Source organism: Lipophrys pholis (assembly GCF_963383615.2).
Source record: "Lipophrys pholis genome assembly, chromosome: 8".
NCBI classification, from domain to species: domain Eukaryota; kingdom Metazoa; phylum Chordata; class Actinopteri; order Blenniiformes; family Blenniidae; genus Lipophrys; species Lipophrys pholis.
In genome coordinates, this window is record NC_137630.1 from 1689084 (window position 1) to 1709025 (window position 19942).

At 48.9% G+C, this 19942-nt stretch overlaps 1 protein-coding gene across 1 annotated transcript in view; it reads right to left on the minus strand.

The window, feature by feature from the left end:
- Positions 1-17098, minus strand: part of LOC308113025 (ski oncogene-like) — a 77961-nt gene extending 60863 nt beyond the window's left edge. Inside the window, exon 1 of the mRNA XM_080468913.1 lies at positions 15751-17098. Within this exon, the coding sequence (XP_080325039.1) occupies positions 15751-16665 (915 nt within the window). The 5' untranslated portion in view covers positions 16666-17098. The remainder of the gene's footprint in view (positions 1-15750) is intronic.
- Between the last annotated feature and the right edge of the window lie 2844 nt (positions 17099-19942).

Genomic DNA, 19942 nt, shown 5'->3' on the forward strand with positions numbered 1-19942 from the left:
TGGTGTGAATGAATAATGGTCTCGGTATGTGCTTTGACTCACCTCGAAAAAAGCGCTTTATGAAAGGCCATTATTATTAACATGGCAATGGACAGAAGAAGCTCCTCTAAATGTTGAGTTTGATTCTGCAGTGAACACAGGACACTCCATATCGGAATGGGCCTGATGACACCAAACAACAGTGTGCAGATCTCAGTAGTCAGAGATACTCTTAGTTGGGAACTGAAAATGATTATAGATCTACAATCATATATTTGATGATGCATAGCGGGTGTGAATTTACATGGATAAAAATGTATTTTGCTGCTCAGCTGCTCAAAATGCTACGGAGCTGACCTCCAGTTAGATTAGGAGTAAAATAAGTCTGGTTAACTGGCAGTCTGAAAATCTCCCTGTATCTTTATCCTGCCTCTACCTGTCCGTCCAACATTCAGGAGGGGATCCAGGACCAACAACCTTAGGACAAAATGGTCCCTCACACCAGTAGCCACTGGCCACTTCATGGCGCCGATGAATGAATCTATGGAAGGAAACGCTTGGTGGAAATTATGTTGAGTGTTTTCTGTTTGAGTACAATTCTGTCTGCTTCTGTATTCATCTGAGACTCGGGAGGCATTGCGGGGGTGGGATCTGGGTGCTGTGTGGATGTCTGTGTGTACTTGTAGTGTGCGTGAGTGAGACTATGTAGTTAGGAGAGGATTGTATGTGTGTGTGTGTGTGGGGGGGGGGGGGGGGGGGGGGGGGGGGGGGCATCACTGTGGGAGACAGGCAGATGGGGATGGAAATGAGTAGGCTGTGAGCTCATGCTAATCTCCTCCTACAGCTTCTACAGCTGATCCAGGCACACACACACACACACACACACACATACACACACATACACACACACACACACACACAATCCTCTCCTAACTACATAGTCTCACACACGTACATTACAAGTACACACACACACACACACACACACACACACACACACACACACACACACACACTGCACGACTGCACACTCCAAATGAGGCGTCTCAAACGTTCCACGTCTTTCAGATCTACACTGGGATCTCCTGATAAAATCTGGGGCAGAACCAAGAGCACCGTTCATCATAGGATCACACCAGGCTTCCCATGCATGCTAATTTATCTGAGAGCGCGCGCGCGCGCATGCGTGCGCGTGCGTGCGCGCGCGCGCGCGTGCGTGCGTGCGTGCGTGCGTGCGTGCGTGCGTGCGTGCGTGCGTGCGTGCGTGCGTGCGTGCGTGTGTGTGTGTAGACAGTCATCTGTCCCCTGGGACTCGCTCTGCTGTGCCTCTGGGGGGCGGACAGGGTGAGGAGGGTCATCTCTTTATTTAGGGAGGCAAAGGTCATGTGACGGTAGCGGCTGGGGGAGGAGGACGGGTAACTCCAGAGGTCAACATTGCTGTCATATACAAAGGGAGGTCCCGGATGATGCAGCACAAACCAGGCCGGCCTGGCCGCAGCCCCCCTGAAAACACCAACTCTTTAGAGACGGCTAACAGGGTGGAACTTTTAGAAAACATGTCTACGTGGAAAAGGAGTGGAAAGACACTTTCTGGAAACACACAGGCTCCTTCTCAGTGTAGACCACAAACTGCTCCTGCTCATGGTCCTGGTCCTGCTCCTGCTCATGGTCCTGGTCCTGGTCCTGGTACTGGTGCTGTTGCTGCTTATGGTTCTAGTCCTGGTGCTATTCCTTCTCCTGCTTATGGTCCTGGTTCTGCTCCAGGTCCTGGTCACAGCCATAGTAACTAGTTCCTCTGCACATGCTCAGTTGAGCCAATCAGAACAAAGTTTCCTCCCTGGTGTCATGACTCCCAGTCCATATTCTCCAAGACTTGATACTTTTATTTTGACAGTTGCTGGTGTGTGAGCCTGAAACTCTTTAGCATGTAGCATGTAGCATGTAGCATGGCTTGGAGAGATGTGCTGAGCAGTTAAACTACTGAGCAACATCAGGTTGACTCTGCTGGTGTTCTATGAACTATCTTCCTTCTCCTCTTGTTCTTTTGTCAGAACATCATTTACAGTCGGTCCTTCTCATTAAGACTGAAGACTCTCCAACCTACTCGTCCTCTCTCTACTTGCTGCTGATGTTGCTGATGGATGACGTCACGTGATACTAGCTGGGTTGTACTGGAGAGGATTGACGAGTACAAGTACAAGTATTAGTAGTCCGAGCAATATTGCACCCGATACTCGATACTGGTCTCGATGACGGTGCGCCCATAAACAAATATATGAATGTATCTGGATCCTGGTCAAGCGCCGGGTCAGTTTTGTTTGGAGGTTGAGAAGATTTTGCAGTATGAGTTAGTAGAGCATTTTCATGTATGTTGAGAATTGTCAGACCAACAGTTTATCTTCCCAAACAGGGGAAGCACTTTCAAGCGAGATGAGAAGAAACAAGTATGGTTGGACCGATTATCTCATTATCCGGTCGTTGTGGTGGTAATATTAATTACCGATCGTTCGGGCGGGTCAGTCGGTCGGGCGGCCGGGCGGTCCGGCGGTCGGGCGGTCGGTCGGTCGGTCGGGTGCCTTAACGCTTCTCACTAGCAAATCATTTCTCATTTTTCTGATTTCTCTCCATAGCTCGTGACAGTTTCACCCTCTTGGCAGATTCAGAAATTCTAATTTGCTGATTTCTTGCCTGCACACCTGAGAAGCCGCTGAAGAAGCTCTGCTGGTTGAAAGGAGGCCTGAGGTCATCGAGGACGGCGCCTTGGAAATGTGTAGTGATGGCAGGAGCTGGTCTGACGGTGCCATGTGTGTCGATGAATATTTCAAAGATGCTCTCATTAAATAAACACGCTGGACCTTACCGCCTACGGTAACCTTCCATCAATATTGAATGTACGCCGAAAAAAACTCAACAGTGTCGTTTGCGAGCCACCGATTGAGGCCAGACGTCAAGCCGACCGAGGACAAGCTTCTTTTTCACGCAACACCTGGAGGAGGTCAGCAGGTTCTGCCTTCCGTGCCGCTCTCACAATAATCTCAATGAGACACGCTTAAAGTCCTTTGAAGACTTAAGAATAGCCACAGCAAGCTGAGTGCGCTTGTTAGTTTCATGCTTTATCGGAGAGCTATGAATATTTTGACAGGGATTTGTCTGAGCGGGAGGACTCTTCACTTCACGCATGCTCCCGGCTCCTGGAGTGGACATGCCCGGAGCTTTGTGTGCACCACTTTGCCAGACAACTCACATGCATGGTCGCCTGCCACGGGGATTACTTGTTTTTTCCTCATCTCTCCCTCTTATTTGGTGCTCGTCTTCATTTCCACATCGAGTCCCAAGCAGGTGCATTAAAACCTGCACAGCCCTTCCTGCTCTAAGGAAAACACTCGGCAGGCTTTTTGGCCATTTCTTACAGAAGCAATGTGACAAATTCCCTGTTAAGTTTCTTGTCCTTTGTTGGAGTTTGTGATTTTCAGTCAGGCATAATGTTTGGACAACCCAATCAGGCTCGAATCACATCGGTGTGAACAGAGTTTGTTTCATCAGTAATACCATGATAGCAGACCCCTCCTTACATATAGAATGCGATGGTGAAGAAGTAAGTCATTAATCGTTCACCAAGCATGCCTGCCAGTGTTTAATAGGGGATATATGTTGCAAACATTTAGTTTATATGTTAGGAAACGTGTATATCGTGAACAGCCCTCTTTCTGTTGCTATGTGTTTATTTAGCTCAGTTGTAAACGAAGCTAATGCTAATTGGCTAGCAGTGTTGCTATATGTGTGATGCTCCAGGATTTAATCCTGGTTTATGGAGGATTATTATCATTATCTGTTGCTTATTTGTATATTCCTTATTCTGTTACAGAAATCACTCCATATTATAGATTCACCCGTCCATTCAACCATTCATCCATCTTTTCATCCACCCATTCAACCATTCATCCATGTAGTCATCCATCCATTCAACCATTCATCCATCCATTCATCCATCCGTCCATTCAACCATTCATCCATGTAGTCATCCATCCATTCAACCATTCATCCATCCATTCAACCATTCATCCATCCGTTCATCCGTCCATTCAACCATTCATCCATCCATTCATCCATCCGTCCATTCAACCATTCATCCATGTATTCATCCATCCATCCGTTTATTCAGCCATTTATTCATCTAGTCATTCGTCCATTCAACCATTCATCCATCCATTCATCCGTCCATTCAACCATTCATCCATCCATTCATCCGTCCATTCAACCATTCAATGAGACATTTATGCATCGTTAATCCCGCCAGTTGATCACTCATTCCCATGCATATGTTGACATACTATGCTGGAGATTCCCCTGCTGGACTGCCAACCGTTCTATTCCCGGTGTCCGTCTGTACTCCGACCAGAGTTGCCGTTGTGGGTAGAGTGTTCCCAGCATCATCCGTTACATCTGCATAATCAGCAATAAGCAAAGTCTTTTCCACACTGAAACTGACCCGTAAAGAAAATGTATGAAATGGAGGGAGACTGTAATGCAGTTTTCATATTAATGTCCAACACCAGTCTTAGTCCTCACACTTTGCCAACAAATTATACCAGTTCAGGGGCTTTTTAGCAGACCTTTCAAAACAATTGCTCCATCTCGGTGCTCGTGTTTTTAGAGACGGTTCCATATGTGATAAGGACATTTTGACTGAGGTCGGACTTAATGCGTTCATACATCTAATGACCAGAATTCAAGTCAGAACCAACCCTGGATCTCTGACAGGTGAAATGACACCACTCTCCATTTAACACAATCCCTTTAACTTCAAGCCAACCAAGCAGAGTTCAGATTGGTGGGTTGCCAGGTCAGTGTGAAAAGAACAATAAAAGGTAGTGCTGATGGATGGAGAAGCCAGTGAAGGCCTGGAGAAGGGGGATGGGAGCGCTGGAGGAGGGTGAGGGCAGCACACAATGGCTGGTAATGAGCGTTTTAACTTCCCCTTTTCTGGCTGTCCGCACCCAGTCTCTGCTCTATAATCAGGCCTCTGCTGTTTGGGGTTTTCAGCGGGTTCCTGAGCATCCACCAAGGGAAACCTAAGCAGTGCGCGCATTTGGAAGGTTTGTTGGAGAGAAAAATAGACTGAGGGATTCATTTGTAGCAGGGTTTATTTGTGGATGTATAAACACTGCCATCTTAACCCAACCAATGAACCGAAGCTCTGCAGACCAAAGGTGGCCAGCGTCCAAACCAACCCAACAGAACATGACTCAAAAGCAACGAACAAACAAGAACAAACACAGTCTTCGTCGGAACGTCTCCGACGGAGGTTCACATCGCAGAATCCAAGCAGATGTTCAACACAGAGCTTTTTAACAAGTTTTAAAATCTGACTCAGCCTAGAAAACCTGACAAGAGTCTGCACTGCATGAAAAGTCCTGGCGAGGTGAGAATGCTGCAAAGCTGCAGAGCTGCAGCTGTAGAGCTGTAGAGCTGCAGAGCTACAGTTGCAGAGCTGTAGAGCTGTAGAGCTGTATAGCTGCAGAGCTACAGCTGCAGAGCTACAGAGCTGCAGAGCTACAGCTGTAGAGCTGTAGGGCTGCAGCACTGTAGAGCTGTATAGCTGTATAGCTGCAGAGCTACAGTTGTAGAGCTGCAGAGCTATAGTTGTAGAGCTGCAGAGCTGCAGCGCTGCAGAGCTGCAGAGCTGTAGAGCTGTAGAGCTGCAGAGCTGCAGAGCTGTAGAGCCGGGTAAGTCAGCATGACAGCTTTGTGTGATAAAGGTTTGGTTGAATTCAGCCTGGGTTTTTGAAGTTGGCTGATAGTCCGCTCAAAGAAATAGTTGGAAATTGATGATAAAACCAATATTTAATGATTCATTTCAACAACCTGCCATCAAAGTGCTGAGTGAAGCTTAATGGCAGATACAATCAATTAGAATCACATTCTTCACACTATAGCATGTACACCAGTGTTGGTCAAGTTACTTGGAAATAGTGATTAGTTACTGATTGCTTCCCTGAGAAAGTAATCCAGTTACTTTACTGATTTTCAAAATTAATTAATTACTTCCCTTTAGTTACTTTTCACAACCATGATGCACAGCCTGAATACGCTATGAAGCATTGGACTTTTCATTCTATTGGTTCTGTCATTTACTACACCATCGTCTGCATACGTGGAGAACATTTCTTGCATTCAGATCCCGAGTGGCCGTCCACCATGAAGAACGACAGAGAGACCCCCGCTCGTCTGAGGAGAAACTCAGAGTCGCCAAGTGCCACTTTTGATGAGAAGCTAAAACGACACACGGCGGTCACGGCTTGACCCGTCAAGTGACAGTAACATGAGAATCCTCCTGCAAACCAACCCAACACGGCCTGCTTTCTCCACGCTTTCATCCCCCTGCACGCTCACGCAGCGCCACAGCGCCGCAACGCCGCAGCGCCTGGGAAAACCCTTTTGTCTGCCGCAGCACTGAAGGCTTTTCAGATCAACGACTCCTGGCAGCGAGACACGCTGCATGAAAATTGGCGCTGCACTTTACTCCTCTTCCACCGCCTCATTTTAACCAACCAGGCGTACAACCTGTGTGTGTGTGTGTGTGTGTGTGTGTGTGTGTGTGTGTGTGTGTGTGTGTGTGTGTGTGTGTGTGTGTGTGTGTGTGTGTGTGTGTGTGTGTGTGTGTGTGTGTGTGTGTGTGCAGATGAGGTGATGCAGACACATTTCAAGGTTTTATCAAACCAATGGGTGAAGCGCTCGTCTCAGTCCTCAAACTTTCAGGAAGTTAAATAAAAAGCAGCAGGTTTAATTGAAAATGTGAATTAAACTACATGACAGAGACGGACCTCACCTTACGGCGGCTAAACACAGCACGGTCACATTTTCCTTACTCCTGGCCAAACGCACTTTTATTCAAGCGGAAGGCTGCTGCCCCACCCACACCCAGTCAGCGGCTATGTGACTTCATGTCCTGCCTCAAACTGGACATGTTCCCATTCTCAGTAAGTGGCTCTGAGAAGAACTTCTACCAGACCTGGGAACCCTTTCTGACACTTTCACTACACTCAAACAACGTAATGGAATACATTATTGATCCTAACATCTGCTCTCAATCACTGCAGTACCTGACTCCATAATCTATCACCTTTCCTTTGCAGTTTACACATATTTAATGGTGAACCTACTTTTTTGTTTTGTTTTGTTTGCCAGCGTCCTGAGGGGACAGTGGGTGGGAAGGCTGGGTGGTGTGGGGTTGGGTTGGGTGGATGGATCAATCAGTCAAACCGAAGAATGTGATTTGTGACATGCCACCCCCATATTCTGTACATGTCCACACTTATATGCACCATGTGCATAATATTTATCTATTTCTATTTTATTATATTGTATTTTTATCCGTTTTTTGAGTTTCTGCTATGTGTGTTTCTTTTCTTTTTTACGATCCTGTCTGTTGTACCACTGCACATTTCTCCACATGTGAGATAAATAAAGGATATCTTATCTTATCTTATCTTATCTTATCTGCCCCACCTGGGGATGATTGTTGGAAACTGTTAATAAAAAGATTTTGAAAAGAAAGAAACTCCATGTTTCTAAATGTCTTTCATTAGAATTCAATCAGGACTGTGAAACTAGTTTAGTTGTGTCCATGTGGTCAGTCCATCCAACCACCGTCTTTTCCACTTCGTCCACTCGGAGTCTCGGCAGTAATATGAGGAGCAAAGAAGTCCAGACATCCTCGTAACCCACAACTTCCTCCAGCTCCTCCGTGGGCCCAGAGGCAGATAGAATCTCATGGACGACGGATTTATCGCCACCATTCTCCCTCGATCACGAGCTTTGGTCTGGGAAGGTTGAAAATCCCAGCGTGAAGCAGATTTATGTTAAAGTTCCTCTCTGTAGGATCCAGCTCTCGTTGTTGACGTCCGTCTCTAATTCCTCGTCAAAACCTTCCTGGAGGAAGTTCCTCTTCACACTCAGACTAACTCGTATTTCCCAAAATTTATTTTGGCGGGACATCCCCGGTTTGTTTGCCACAGAACCTCCTGAAGGTTCCCGAGGCTCCGTGTCACAAGATCCCGTTTGTCCTCTGGATCTCTGCACATCTGGATTCTCTGTGGAAAGACCTTCAGTCTCACTACATCCAGACTTTCTCCAGGATTCAAGATTCTTTCCTTGACAAAGTCTGGAGCTTTTTCAAATGTTGATGTTCTGGCTGGAGCTGCCGCCATCTTGGATATCCCACAATCCCTTGGGGCAGGTTTCCCAAGATGGCGTCAGTCAGGAAACATCAACATTTTTTTTTGTTTTTTGTCTGGAAACTTCTGGACTTCTGAAGGATTTAGGAACCTGCAGGAACCTGAGGAGATGGTCTGGTTTGGTTGGTTCTCTGGGAGGAATCTCTCCGTTATGGAAGGACGGGTTAAACATTACCGGTGGGAGAGGAACTTTAAATTCATCTAAAGGACTTTAAAATGTGATGAGCAGCTGTAATGGCAGCTCGCCTTTAGCCTGGAACATCCATACTGTTTTAAGGGACAAGTTTTTACTCTGTAAATAGTATTTTAAAGGGAAAATGGCAAAAATATAGTTGAACTTTTTGTAGAAAAAAAGTAATGCAACCTGCAAAGAATCAATGGAGATGAAATGACCATGTGCTTCTTCCCTGGAGGTTGAACTGTTTAACCAAAACATAAGGACACACTGGATTTCATCAAAGCTGATGCATATGTTGAAATCGATTCAGAGTGTTCTAAATTCCAAATCTTTCTAAAGCCTGACTGTAACCGAGCTGCATGTTGGTTTGAGAGCAAAGCATCGGCACGTTGTGTCAGTCTGTCACCTCCAGCTCCACAGGACATGGACTTTTCAATCACACTGCAGCTTAAAGACGCTTGAAAGTCAATTCAGCATTGATCCGGCGGAGCGACTTGTGGTGAGGACTAACAGCTCTCCTACTGACACCCAGGCTGGACTGAACCCACTGCCTCGCTCGCTCTGTCTCCACACAGAACCAGGCAGCAGCGCACGGATCGGAGCGTGAAGTCAAAGTGCTGACACAGCCCAACGGCGACACAGGACAAATAAATCCAATGGGCTCCTTAAAACACTGATTCAGACCACCAAGTTGGATTATTACGGTGACTGTCAAAATAAAACCACCAAGTTGGATTATTACGGTGACTGTCAAAATAAAACCACCAAGTTGGATTATTACGGTGACTGTCAAAATAAAAGTACCAAGTCCAGGAGAATGTGGACTGGGAGTCACTGACACCATGGAGGAAACTTGGTTCGGATTGTTCCAGTTACTTTTTCGGCAGCTGGCTGACGTCACAGCCAAACGTTCTTCCTGTTCTTACGGGAGAATGCACGGTGGAACTGACACCAGAATCTCTGCAATTGTGACGGAGTAGCTATGTTTCTAAAAAAGTAAATGTAAGGACCATGAAAATAGACACTGCAGCAGGAAATCTGTTAAACAGTTCTTCCTCTCAGCCACGCAATCAGACAAACTGGAGCAGTGCTGCCGACTCTGCAACGGTCACGTTTGACCAATCAGCCGTGAAGAAGCGATGGAAATATTCCCCGAGCAGCCATTGAAGCCCACAGTGAGCAGCTGTTGTCCCGCGCTCCGTGTGGACATGGCGGGCTGTCAGCGGGCTTCAGCCGGAGTCCTGCCTGCATTTGAAACAGGACATGGGCCTATATCCCCTCTGGGAGTTCACTTCCTCTGACCCCCACCCCACCCCACCCCTCCGTCCCCGTCCTGAAACAAGCAGCCCCTTCAGCTGCAGCTGAGGTGGGGGGGTGGGGAAATGAAATATTAAAACACACACACACACACCTTCAGTTTCCAGTTTCAGTCTTTCTGTGATGAGACGCTCACAGTCTGACAGGAGTTTGCAGGAGTGGGTCGGCAGCGAGCAAGGCACATGGGGCAGCGACGTTCCAGTTTGTTCTCATGGACATTTAACTGGACACGGATCACCCCCACATCTTCTCACAACAGGACAAATCACCAGCCTGAGACCAGATCTGGATTTCCTTACAGTAACTTCTAATAGAAACGGAGATCAGACCAAATTTAGATGTAATGAACTTAAAATCAAATCACTAGTTTTAACCCTAACCCTTATGCTGCTTAAAACAGGATTTCTTACAGAGGAAGTTGTCCGTGGACTGTTCTTCTACTTGTCACATACAACCTGTTGGACGGGCTCACAGAAGGTGTCACTTTCACTACTGCTTGATAATCCCATCCTCATAATATCTATGCTGTGAAGGTTACACACACACACACACACACACACCCACCCACCCACCCACCCACCCACACCCACACACACACACACACACACACACACACACACACACACACACACACACACACACACACACACACACACACACACACACACACACACACACACACACACACACACACACACACACACACACACACACACACACACACACACACACACACCTCGTGAGTCTTTTGTTTTCAGGAAAGGTTCAGATTTGATTCTTCTACAAAGGGAACTTGAGCTGAACTTGGTGGGACACCATTAATATCGCTGTCATATTGCCATCAAGTTCTTCCAGAAAAGCTCATTCACATTCAACTCTAATGCCAACGCTAAAGCTAATGCTAAGTAAGGATAATTACAAATCCACCAGCAATTAGCACGACTCCGAAGGCTAAGACAACAAAAACCCATGAACTGTGTTTTCTTCACTTGAAACCTTGTCATGTAAACCAGGCATTTGCTGTGTTTTGATTGGTCCAGGATGCAGTGGATTTAACTTTGGTTCATTCATCCTGTGGTTAGAATCTTCACATGACAGTCATGGAGAGCCGCTCCACCTCGGAGGGAGCGGCAGCTCTGCAATGGAAAACTCCAAAAACCCATCAAGCACTCATCTGTAAAGGAGAGAAAGAAACCTGAGCCCAATACCACAACTTTTACTCAAAAGAAAATACTGCAAGTACAAATGTGTGTGTTGAGGGAAGGCTGGAAGTCCCTGAACACGGGAACAAGACAAGGGGAGGCAGACAGGAAGGTGTTGGTGCTAAAGCAACCAGGTGTGAAGGTGGAGCTGAAACCTGCTCCAGACGTCACCAACAGGCTTCACCGTCAAATGATGGTCCTCTGGATCCGCCAGAGCCGGCAGAGAGCCGACACCTCGGGAGTCCGCTGAGCACTTAGCTGGTGATGGACGCTTAAACACGCCGTCCCCAACATGTGGACACAAACACTCAGTAACGCCTCTGCTTTCCCAGAATGCAGTCTGCTGGAACTACAACCGGTCTGATTTACTCCATGGAACAACTCGTACCTTTTCACAAGCTCCTTTCAGAATCATGTTGGATTTAGGTTATTTTCAACGCTATTAGAACATATTTAGTACAAACCGTGAGGCTGAAAGTTCCTGAAAATATCCGATGAAACCAAGAACGAAGCCAATGAAAAGCATCACAAGTTTGGACACTTTTATACCAAATACAACCTCTACTGGAAATACAGTAGCTGGGACCTGGGACGTTTTAATTCACTGCATACATCAATACATTGACGTCAGGCAATGAGTGTGTAACCCTGCTTGCACAAATGTCAGGCGGATTCTCATACCAACGCTTGAAGCGTTTCCTGAGAAGGACATCAGGTTGTGCTGAATGAGTTGTCTCAGTGTCACTCCCAGCGCTTTACTGGGTCCGAGCTTCCAGATGAGACTAAGACCTGAACGTCTCACTCACACGTCTCCTGCAACACAGCAAGACGTTCACTCAAACAGCTCCGAATGAGGATTTCAAAAGAGCGTCTGCAAGGAGGGAAGTGTGGCAATATCACTTCCTGCGTCTGTCTGCCTGCAAGACTGCTGCTAACACTTCAGTAACAGCCTCATTAATATTCACAGCGCCGCCCTGCTGACACATGACACCGTTGGCTGGCGTTGCTGAGCGGTAGAAGGCGGCGGAGCTCCAGTCTCGACACTCGACTCTCACATCCTCTGAGAGCGTCCTTTTCCTGCGCTGTGTGGAAATGTGCTGACAAAAGGGAGCTGTGTTGTCATAAGTTTACTCCATATTCCTCGACTTTCACCCAGCGTGGGCTCGCTCATTAGTGTTCCTGAAAACGAGGCCATATTAGAGAGAGAGAAAGAAGGGAGGAGTGGAGGAACAATGAAAGAGCCGGGGAGAGGATGAAATGAGCTTTTTGGCTGGGCTGAACACTCGGCTGCCCCGCCGGCACTTAGAAAAACAGAAGAGGCCCCCTGACAGTGGAGGGCCTTGAGGTGTGCCCACTCCGAGCCTGAATGAAAGTGTGTCCTGGGGGGGGGCCTCCCAACACACACTGGCTGAGCCGTGGAACTCTGGAGGGCCTCCCTACAACACCAACCACCCTGTACCAACCGTCCCAACACCAACCACCCTGCACCAACCGTCTAACACCAACCATACAACACCAACCGTCCAACACCAACCACCCTGCACCAACCGTCCAACACCAACCACCCTGCACCAACCATCCAACACCAACCGTCCAACACCAACCACCCTGCACCAACCGTCCAACACCAACCACCCTGCACCAACCATCCAACACCAACCACCCAACACCAACCGTCCAACACCAACCACCCAACACCAACCACCCTGCACAAACCATCCAACACCAACCACCCAACACCAACCGTCCAACACCAACCACCCTGTACCAACCGTCCAACACCAACCACCCTGCACCAACCATCCAACACCAACCACCCTGCACCAACCACCCAACACCAACCATCCAACACCAACCACCCAACACCAACCATCCAACACCAACCATCCAACACCAACCACCCTGCACCAACCACCCAACACCAACCGTCCAACACCAACCACCCTGCACCAACCACCCAACACCAACCGTCCAACACCAACCACCCAACACCAACCGTCCAACACCAACCACCCAACACCAACCGTCCAACACCAACCACCCAACACCATCCACCCAACACCAACCGTCCAACACCAACCACCCAACACCATCCACCCAACACCAACCATCCAACACCAACCGCCCAACACCATCCACCCAACACCAACCATCCAACACCAACCACCCAACACCATCCACCCAACACCAACCATCCAACACCAACCGCCCAACACCAACCACCCTGCACTGACCACCCAACACCATCCATCCAACACCAACCAACCACCCAACACTTGCCACTCACCATCCTGCTTCGAGCACACTGCACCAACCACCCAGCATTTAACACTCAACACCCACACCCACCACATACCACTCAAAACTCAGCACCCTGCACCCACAACCAAGCACCAACCACTAACCACCCTGCATCCTGCACCCACTACCAAATTCCAACCACCCTGTAGCCCTCTGCAGCCTGGAATTAGATGGAAAGAAGAAGTGTTCAGAGAGGAGGTGCGGGAGGTGCAGGACGGGTGTGTGTATGTCGGAGGTGGGTGGTGGCTGGCCTGGGGTCGGTGGATGTTGCGGAGGTGGGGGGGGTTGTTTTGATGTTTGCTGAATGCCCCCCTTTGTTGGGATCATATTATGTTCCCACCACAATACTCCTAAAACCCTGCTTCATCAGCTCCATTCATGTGTAACAGTTCATGCAAATGGCCCCACTAGCCTTTTTCTACGTGGGGTGGGGTGGGACGGTGGGGGATGGGCTGGTGGGGGTCTCTTTTTTGTTTTTATCAGTCTACTACACCAGCTAACCCTTCTCTCTACAAACTCCTGCAAACACACCAGAGTGTAGATTACAAGCCCTCCATGCAGTATTTACAGTCAGTTACCCGCCCAGAAGGCACAAACAAGGGGGTCTGCTGCCGGGTCCAGGACATGTGGGACCACTTTTAAAAAAACACTCACAGACCTGCATGGGAAGACATCCAGGAGAGCTCTGCAGTACTCACTTCTTCACACACAGCTGTGTGTAGTGATAATAATTCACATTTCTCTTCTCTGACATCACATTTTTACTGAACTTCCTCCAGTTAACAGCCACTGACGGGGAAACTAACCTAAATCTATTTAGGATAAAGAAATTCGTCTGGCCTGTATCACAACTAATATCTACTTTTTAGATTGCTCAAAGACTGATTCACTTCTGGTCTAGCAGTCTTCGGTTCAGACAGCTTCATATTGCCAGGTACAGCCAATATACAATTTGCATTCACAAACATGAACGAATGTGTTCAGTCTTTAAAAGTTATGAGAAAAATAACTTCATTGGATTTATTTGCATAGCTTGAAAGTATTTTGCCATTTTTAGTTGAAATATAACTCGAACAATTTAAATTGAACTTTTCTAGAAATGTTTCATAACTGTTAAAATAAATAAGTTGGCTGATATAAAGCTTAATAGTTACAAACCTTTAAAATAGCGTTATAAGTTATTTCTATCATTACTATTATTACATGGACAAACCTTAAAAATCTTAGTTGAATCGGGTGGATGTAAAATAACTTGATTCTCAAAGAGTCCAAACATAATGTAAAGTGTGGTCAAAGTAAATACTTGGAGCCAGTTAAAGCTGATATTTCACGCAGCTTTTCAGCGGAAAAATGAGCCGAGTGAGCTGAAACCACAAATCCTGTTATTCCTACAGAGCGATGGAGGGAGAGCAGAAAAACCAGCAGCGTATTTTAACCCCAGAAAAAATACCTGCAAACATGCTGTTTTTATCAGCGACACATTTCTGAGGGTGAAGAGGATGAAGAGGGAGGAGCAGAGGCTTTCACATAGAAGATGACAGGAAGTCGGACATGTGAGCACCAGACAGACATTACATATATTCAAATCCCCCCCCCCCCCCCCCCCCCCCACACACACACACACACACACACACACACAGTGTGAGTCAGACAGAGTAGCAGGGTTTATTTCCTGACGTAGGTCTGGATCCGGCTGATTCTCCAGCTTCAGTGTTTACAACCTCCTGTTGAGCCTTTAACTGCTGAATGAGCGCGTCTCACTGTACAGCCAATAAAAGTCAGCCTAAGAGGAAAATAATGGCTTTATGGCCACCAGAGGCGTTTTGTTGTCACTGCCAGATCAGATCTAAACCTACAGCAACGCCTCACAGATTCCTCCGGGCAGCTCCAGGAACATGGACCTGAACCAGGTACCACAGAGACCTTCAGGGGGTCCTGAGGACCAGGTACCACAGAGAAGAGAAGATCCAGCGTCTCTCCTGATCTCACTTAACAGAACCAGATCGGCCTGCAGAGGAAATCCCTCAGACTTCCACCAAGTGAAGCGCCTGAAGAGCTGAAGGACCACTTCTCTGCACATTCCTGATCACTGCAGGCAGCTCTGAAGCTGAGCCTCCAAACCGGACCAGAGTTTCACCAGAGGGTTCTGGATGGACCCCTCACTGCACACTGGCACCAACTAACACCACAACCCCCAGAAGACAGGACACTGGCTTCACATGACATGCAGTTCTAGACAACTCACTGGACCACCTATTGAATCAATCATAAAAAGTTTGAATTCCGTTTATAAAGATTTCAGCCTCATATTCTGTCTTTGGTCTCAGTATTCTTACTAAAACAGTCAATAAATCTGAAGCTCTTCTGGATTAGACACACTTGCAGACTGTTCTGGCCCAGGGCCTTCCGTTTGACGCCAAGGATTTGACAGGAGGAGAGGATGGTGAAGGTGAGTTGAGATGTGGACAGTGCAGTGTTTCTCACTGTGAACTTTGGTGACGCTCCGCTGCGAGCTGAGGACTGAACACACACTCACCCTGGACGAAGCTTTCCTCTTGTACTTGTTGGCAAAGTCGAATTTCTCCTTGATGTCGTCCAGGAGCTGCTCCAGGCGGCTCTTCTCCTCCTTGCCCGTGTAATCCTGACCCAGGAGGACGTAGGCTCTCCAGTTGGCCGAGTCGAAGCCCCAGTGGCACGTCCTGTTCTCCTGCGCCTTGTGGCTGTGCACCACGAACTTGTGCGTCGGGTACATGAGTCTGCAGTCCATGCACTGGATGCAGGCTGCGTTGGGGCTGCTGTATAGCTCCGGCACGAACAAGCCCTTGCACTTCCCGAAGCACTCGTGGTAGACCTTGAAGCTCCGGTCGGTGAGCTGCAGCTCCAGCGAGCCTCCCGCGCCCGGCTCCTTCTTGCATCGCGGCGGGTACGCGCCTCCGTAGATCAGGGCGTTGCAGAGCCGCTCGGCGTCCGTCTTGGTGATGAGGCCGCAGGACGGCGCGGAGAAGGGCAGGATGCCCATGACTTTGAGGATCTCCAGCTGGTCCGCCGTGCACCGGGAGCAGTAGATGTGCAGCTCGTCGCACACGGAGTTGATCTGCTGTAGGGAAAAGTCCCGCAGCACCGTGTTGAGGATCTGCGGGAGACACAGCCGCTTCTCGCCGCCGACCACGAAGCAGGAGATGGTCTCCCCCTCCAGAACCGTCTCGCAGCGCTCCGTGGAGCGGTCGGACGGGATGAAGAGCGGGCCCGGCATGACGGGGGGCGGCTGCAGGACGGGCTGCAGGACGGGCTCCGGCTCCTTGCCGTCCTTCTTGAAGAGCAGCTCATGCTGCCAGCGCGCAGAGAAAGCCGCCGGGCCGCCCAGAGAGCTCATAGAGCTGAGGTGGAACTGCTTCAGAGTTTGTTGCAGTCCCGGGTGAGGCTGGAAGCTCTGCCGACTTACAGTCTCCATGCTGTTCCCCAAACTTCACACGCGTAAATCCGCCTCGAAGGTTCTGCTTCCTGATCCAGGTCGATCCACAGAGCCCCACAGCCGAACCGAGCGGCCAGGCGCGTCATCAAAAGTCCCAGACGAGACTTTAGTGAGCGAGAGCCGGCCAGGCGCTCCGAGCCGCGGCGTGCCGACTGTCCATGTCCGGGGGGGAGGAGGGAGCGAGGGGGGAGGGAGGGTGGGAGGCAGGCCGGACTGCAGGCGAGAGGTCCGAACCAGAACAAGGACCGGAGACACACATAGGACACTACGGTCCGGATTTCTGCTGCTTTCTGTCCGCTGTCGAGGAGCGCTGCGCTGCGCTGCGTCCGCAGATCACTGAGGAGGCGAGTGAGAGGCGGCCGGGCGCGCGCGTGCGCGTCTGTCTGTCTCTCTCTCTCTCTCTCTCTCTCTCTCTCTCTCTCTCTCTCTCTCTCTCTCTCTCTCTCTCTCTCTCTCTCTCTCTCTCTCTCTCTCTCTCTCTCTCTCTCTCTCTCCCCCGCCCCCCTCTCTGTGTCTGGCTCACTCACTGAATCTCAGCCAGGAATGTGAGTGACTCTGCAGGCAGGCTGCGCTCTTCCAGGAACAACGTCACACGCACGCGCCTGCACTCCCTACCCATACACGTGAACTACTTTCTGCACGCGCGCACACAAATACACTCCTCGATATGCGCTCACACGCACGCGTACACGCTCCCGCTGAGTCCACGCGCTGCTTCCAGGTGGAACAGAAAGAAAGTTCAGATCAGATAATAAACTGCTGTGGAGGTAAAATAGAATAAATGTAAAAACTCTGACAGCTGATATTAACTGCTAGAAACACATCAAACCTTTACTTTGAAATAATTATCAAATGTGTGGATTCTTGTAACTTTTCAGTCAATTCTGTTACATCGTGATGTCTGTTAATTAAGTGTGAACTCTGTTTGTTACTCGTAGTTACTTTGTAACTTCAGAGTAGCTTTACCAAGAAATTGCCCTCACAGTGATGACATTGAATATTTTCAGAGTAAATTTCTGTCGTGGTTGAAGATCGTGGTGGGAGGTGACCCTGATCCCCCCAGGAGAACCTGTACCTTCAGGAGGAGCAGCTTCAGTCTGGTGGAGCACTTTGCTGTTCCCGTGTCGCCCCCTGGCCACGCAGTGCTGTAACTGCAGCATGAAGGACAGACGGTCTTCATGTTCTGGATTATTTCAGGATGTTTGAAGTTATTCCAGCTTTGTCTCTCCTGGATTTCTGGTTTGGGGATTTTGCTTCTGGTTTGGATCGTCAATTCTGCGTCACATCTACAGTCGATGGGACTTTATCACAGTTTGCTCCCTCTTCCTGTCCCTGTCTCTGTCTGTCCCTGTCTCTGTCCTTCTAATCTCTAATTCCCAAACGAGAGCAGCAGGAAACACCCTCCTCTGACTCTGGTTCTGCAGGTTTCTCCTCCTCTGACTCTGGTTCTGCAGGTTTCTCCTCCTCTGACACGGGTTCTGCAGGTTTCTCCTCTTCTGACTCTGGTTCTGCAGGTTTCTCCTCCTCTGACTCTGGTTCTGCAGGTTTCTCCTCTTCTGACTCTGGTTCTGCAGATTTCTCCTCCTCCTCCTCTGACTCTGGTTCTGCAGGTTTCTCCTCTTCTAACTCTGGTTCTGCAGGTGTCTCCTCCTCTGACTCTGGTTCTGCAGGTTTCTGCTCCTCTTAATCTGGTTCTGCAGGTTTCTCCTCCTCTGACATGGGTTCTGCAGGTTTCTCCTCTTCTGACTCTGTTTCTGCAGGTTTCTCCTCTTCTGACTCTGTTTCTGCAGATTTTTCCTCCTCTGAGTCTGGTTCTGCAGGTTCCCCCTCCTCTGACTCTGGTTCTGCAGGTTTCTCCTCCTTTGACACGGGTTCTGCAGGTTTCTCCTCTTCTGACTCTGGTTCTGCAGGTTTCTCCTCTTCTGACTCTGGTTCTGCAGATTTCTCCTCCTCTGAGTCTGGTTCTGCAGGTTTCTCCTCTTCTGACTCTGGTTCTGCAGGTGTCTCCTCCTCTGACTCTGGTTCTGCAGGTTACTGCTCCTCTTAATCTGGTTCTGCAGGTTTCTCCTCCTCTGACTCTGGTTCTGCAGATTTCTCCTCCTCTGAGTCTGGTTCTGCAGGTTCCCCCTCCTCTGACTCTGGTTCTGCAGGTTTCTCCTCTTCTGACTCTGGTTCTGCAGATTTCTCCTCCTCTGAGTCTGGTTCTGCAGGTTCCCCCTCCTCTGACTCTGGTTCTGCAGGTTTCTCCTCCTTTGACTCTGGTTCTGCAGGTTTCTCCTCTTCTGACTCTGGTTCTGCAGGTTTCTCCTCTTCTGACTCTGGTTCTGCAGATTTCTCCTCCTCTGAGTCTGGTTCTGCAGGTTCCTCCTACTCTGGTTCTGCAGGTTCTCCCTCATCTGAGCCTGGTTCTGCAGGTTTCTTCCTCCATCTCCTCTACTTGCTCATCTTGAATTGTTTGTTCTCAGTAAAAGGCCTCAGGTGGCCAGTCTGTCCGTCACTGTTCCGTCTGCTGGTTCTCTGATCTTCAGGGTCAGAGAACCAGGAAGTGGGCCAAGCAATCCAATGTGGACACTTCGCCTCTCCTCTGTCACGGATTCTCCAGGGTTCTGACTGCATCGGTTCCTCTCGAGTGTCTGGGCGTAGAGACGTGGGGCTGGGACTTGTTGTTAGTGCTACAGAGGTTCCAGAATCTCATTTCCAATAGAGAGCTGCTCGTCCTGTCCATCACTGTCCCTCCCAACGGGTCGACCGTCTGTTAACGGCCAGCAGAACACTAAAGCACCAAGGTTTTCCTTTCCCCAGACACCCTCCTGCTGACCACAGCCAATTAGTAATCAATCAACAGCCTTTCTGTGAGTGAACCCGTCTCTGATCGCAGATGATCAGATGTTTCTCTTTGGGTCTCATCATTGATCAGACCTTTATTGGCTTAACAGACAATCTGAATGTTTTACACCAGGAAGCTTCATTACCAATATCGTGTGTGTGTGTGTGTGTGTGTGTGTGTGTGTGTGTGTGTGTGTGTGTGTGTGTGTGTGTGTGTGTGTGTGTGTGTGTGTGTGTGTGTGTGTGTGTGTGTGTGTGTGTGAAGGTATTTTTGCTGTTGCCATGGCAACGCAGCAAAACACTGCTTCATGTGTGACATAACGTTTCTTTCCAGGCGCTGGGCGGCTTCTTCCCAGAGCAGCACTCTGCACCGCAGCCCTGGCCGCTGTTCTGCTCTGCTGCTGCTCTCCTGGCTGCTTCTCTGCTTCTC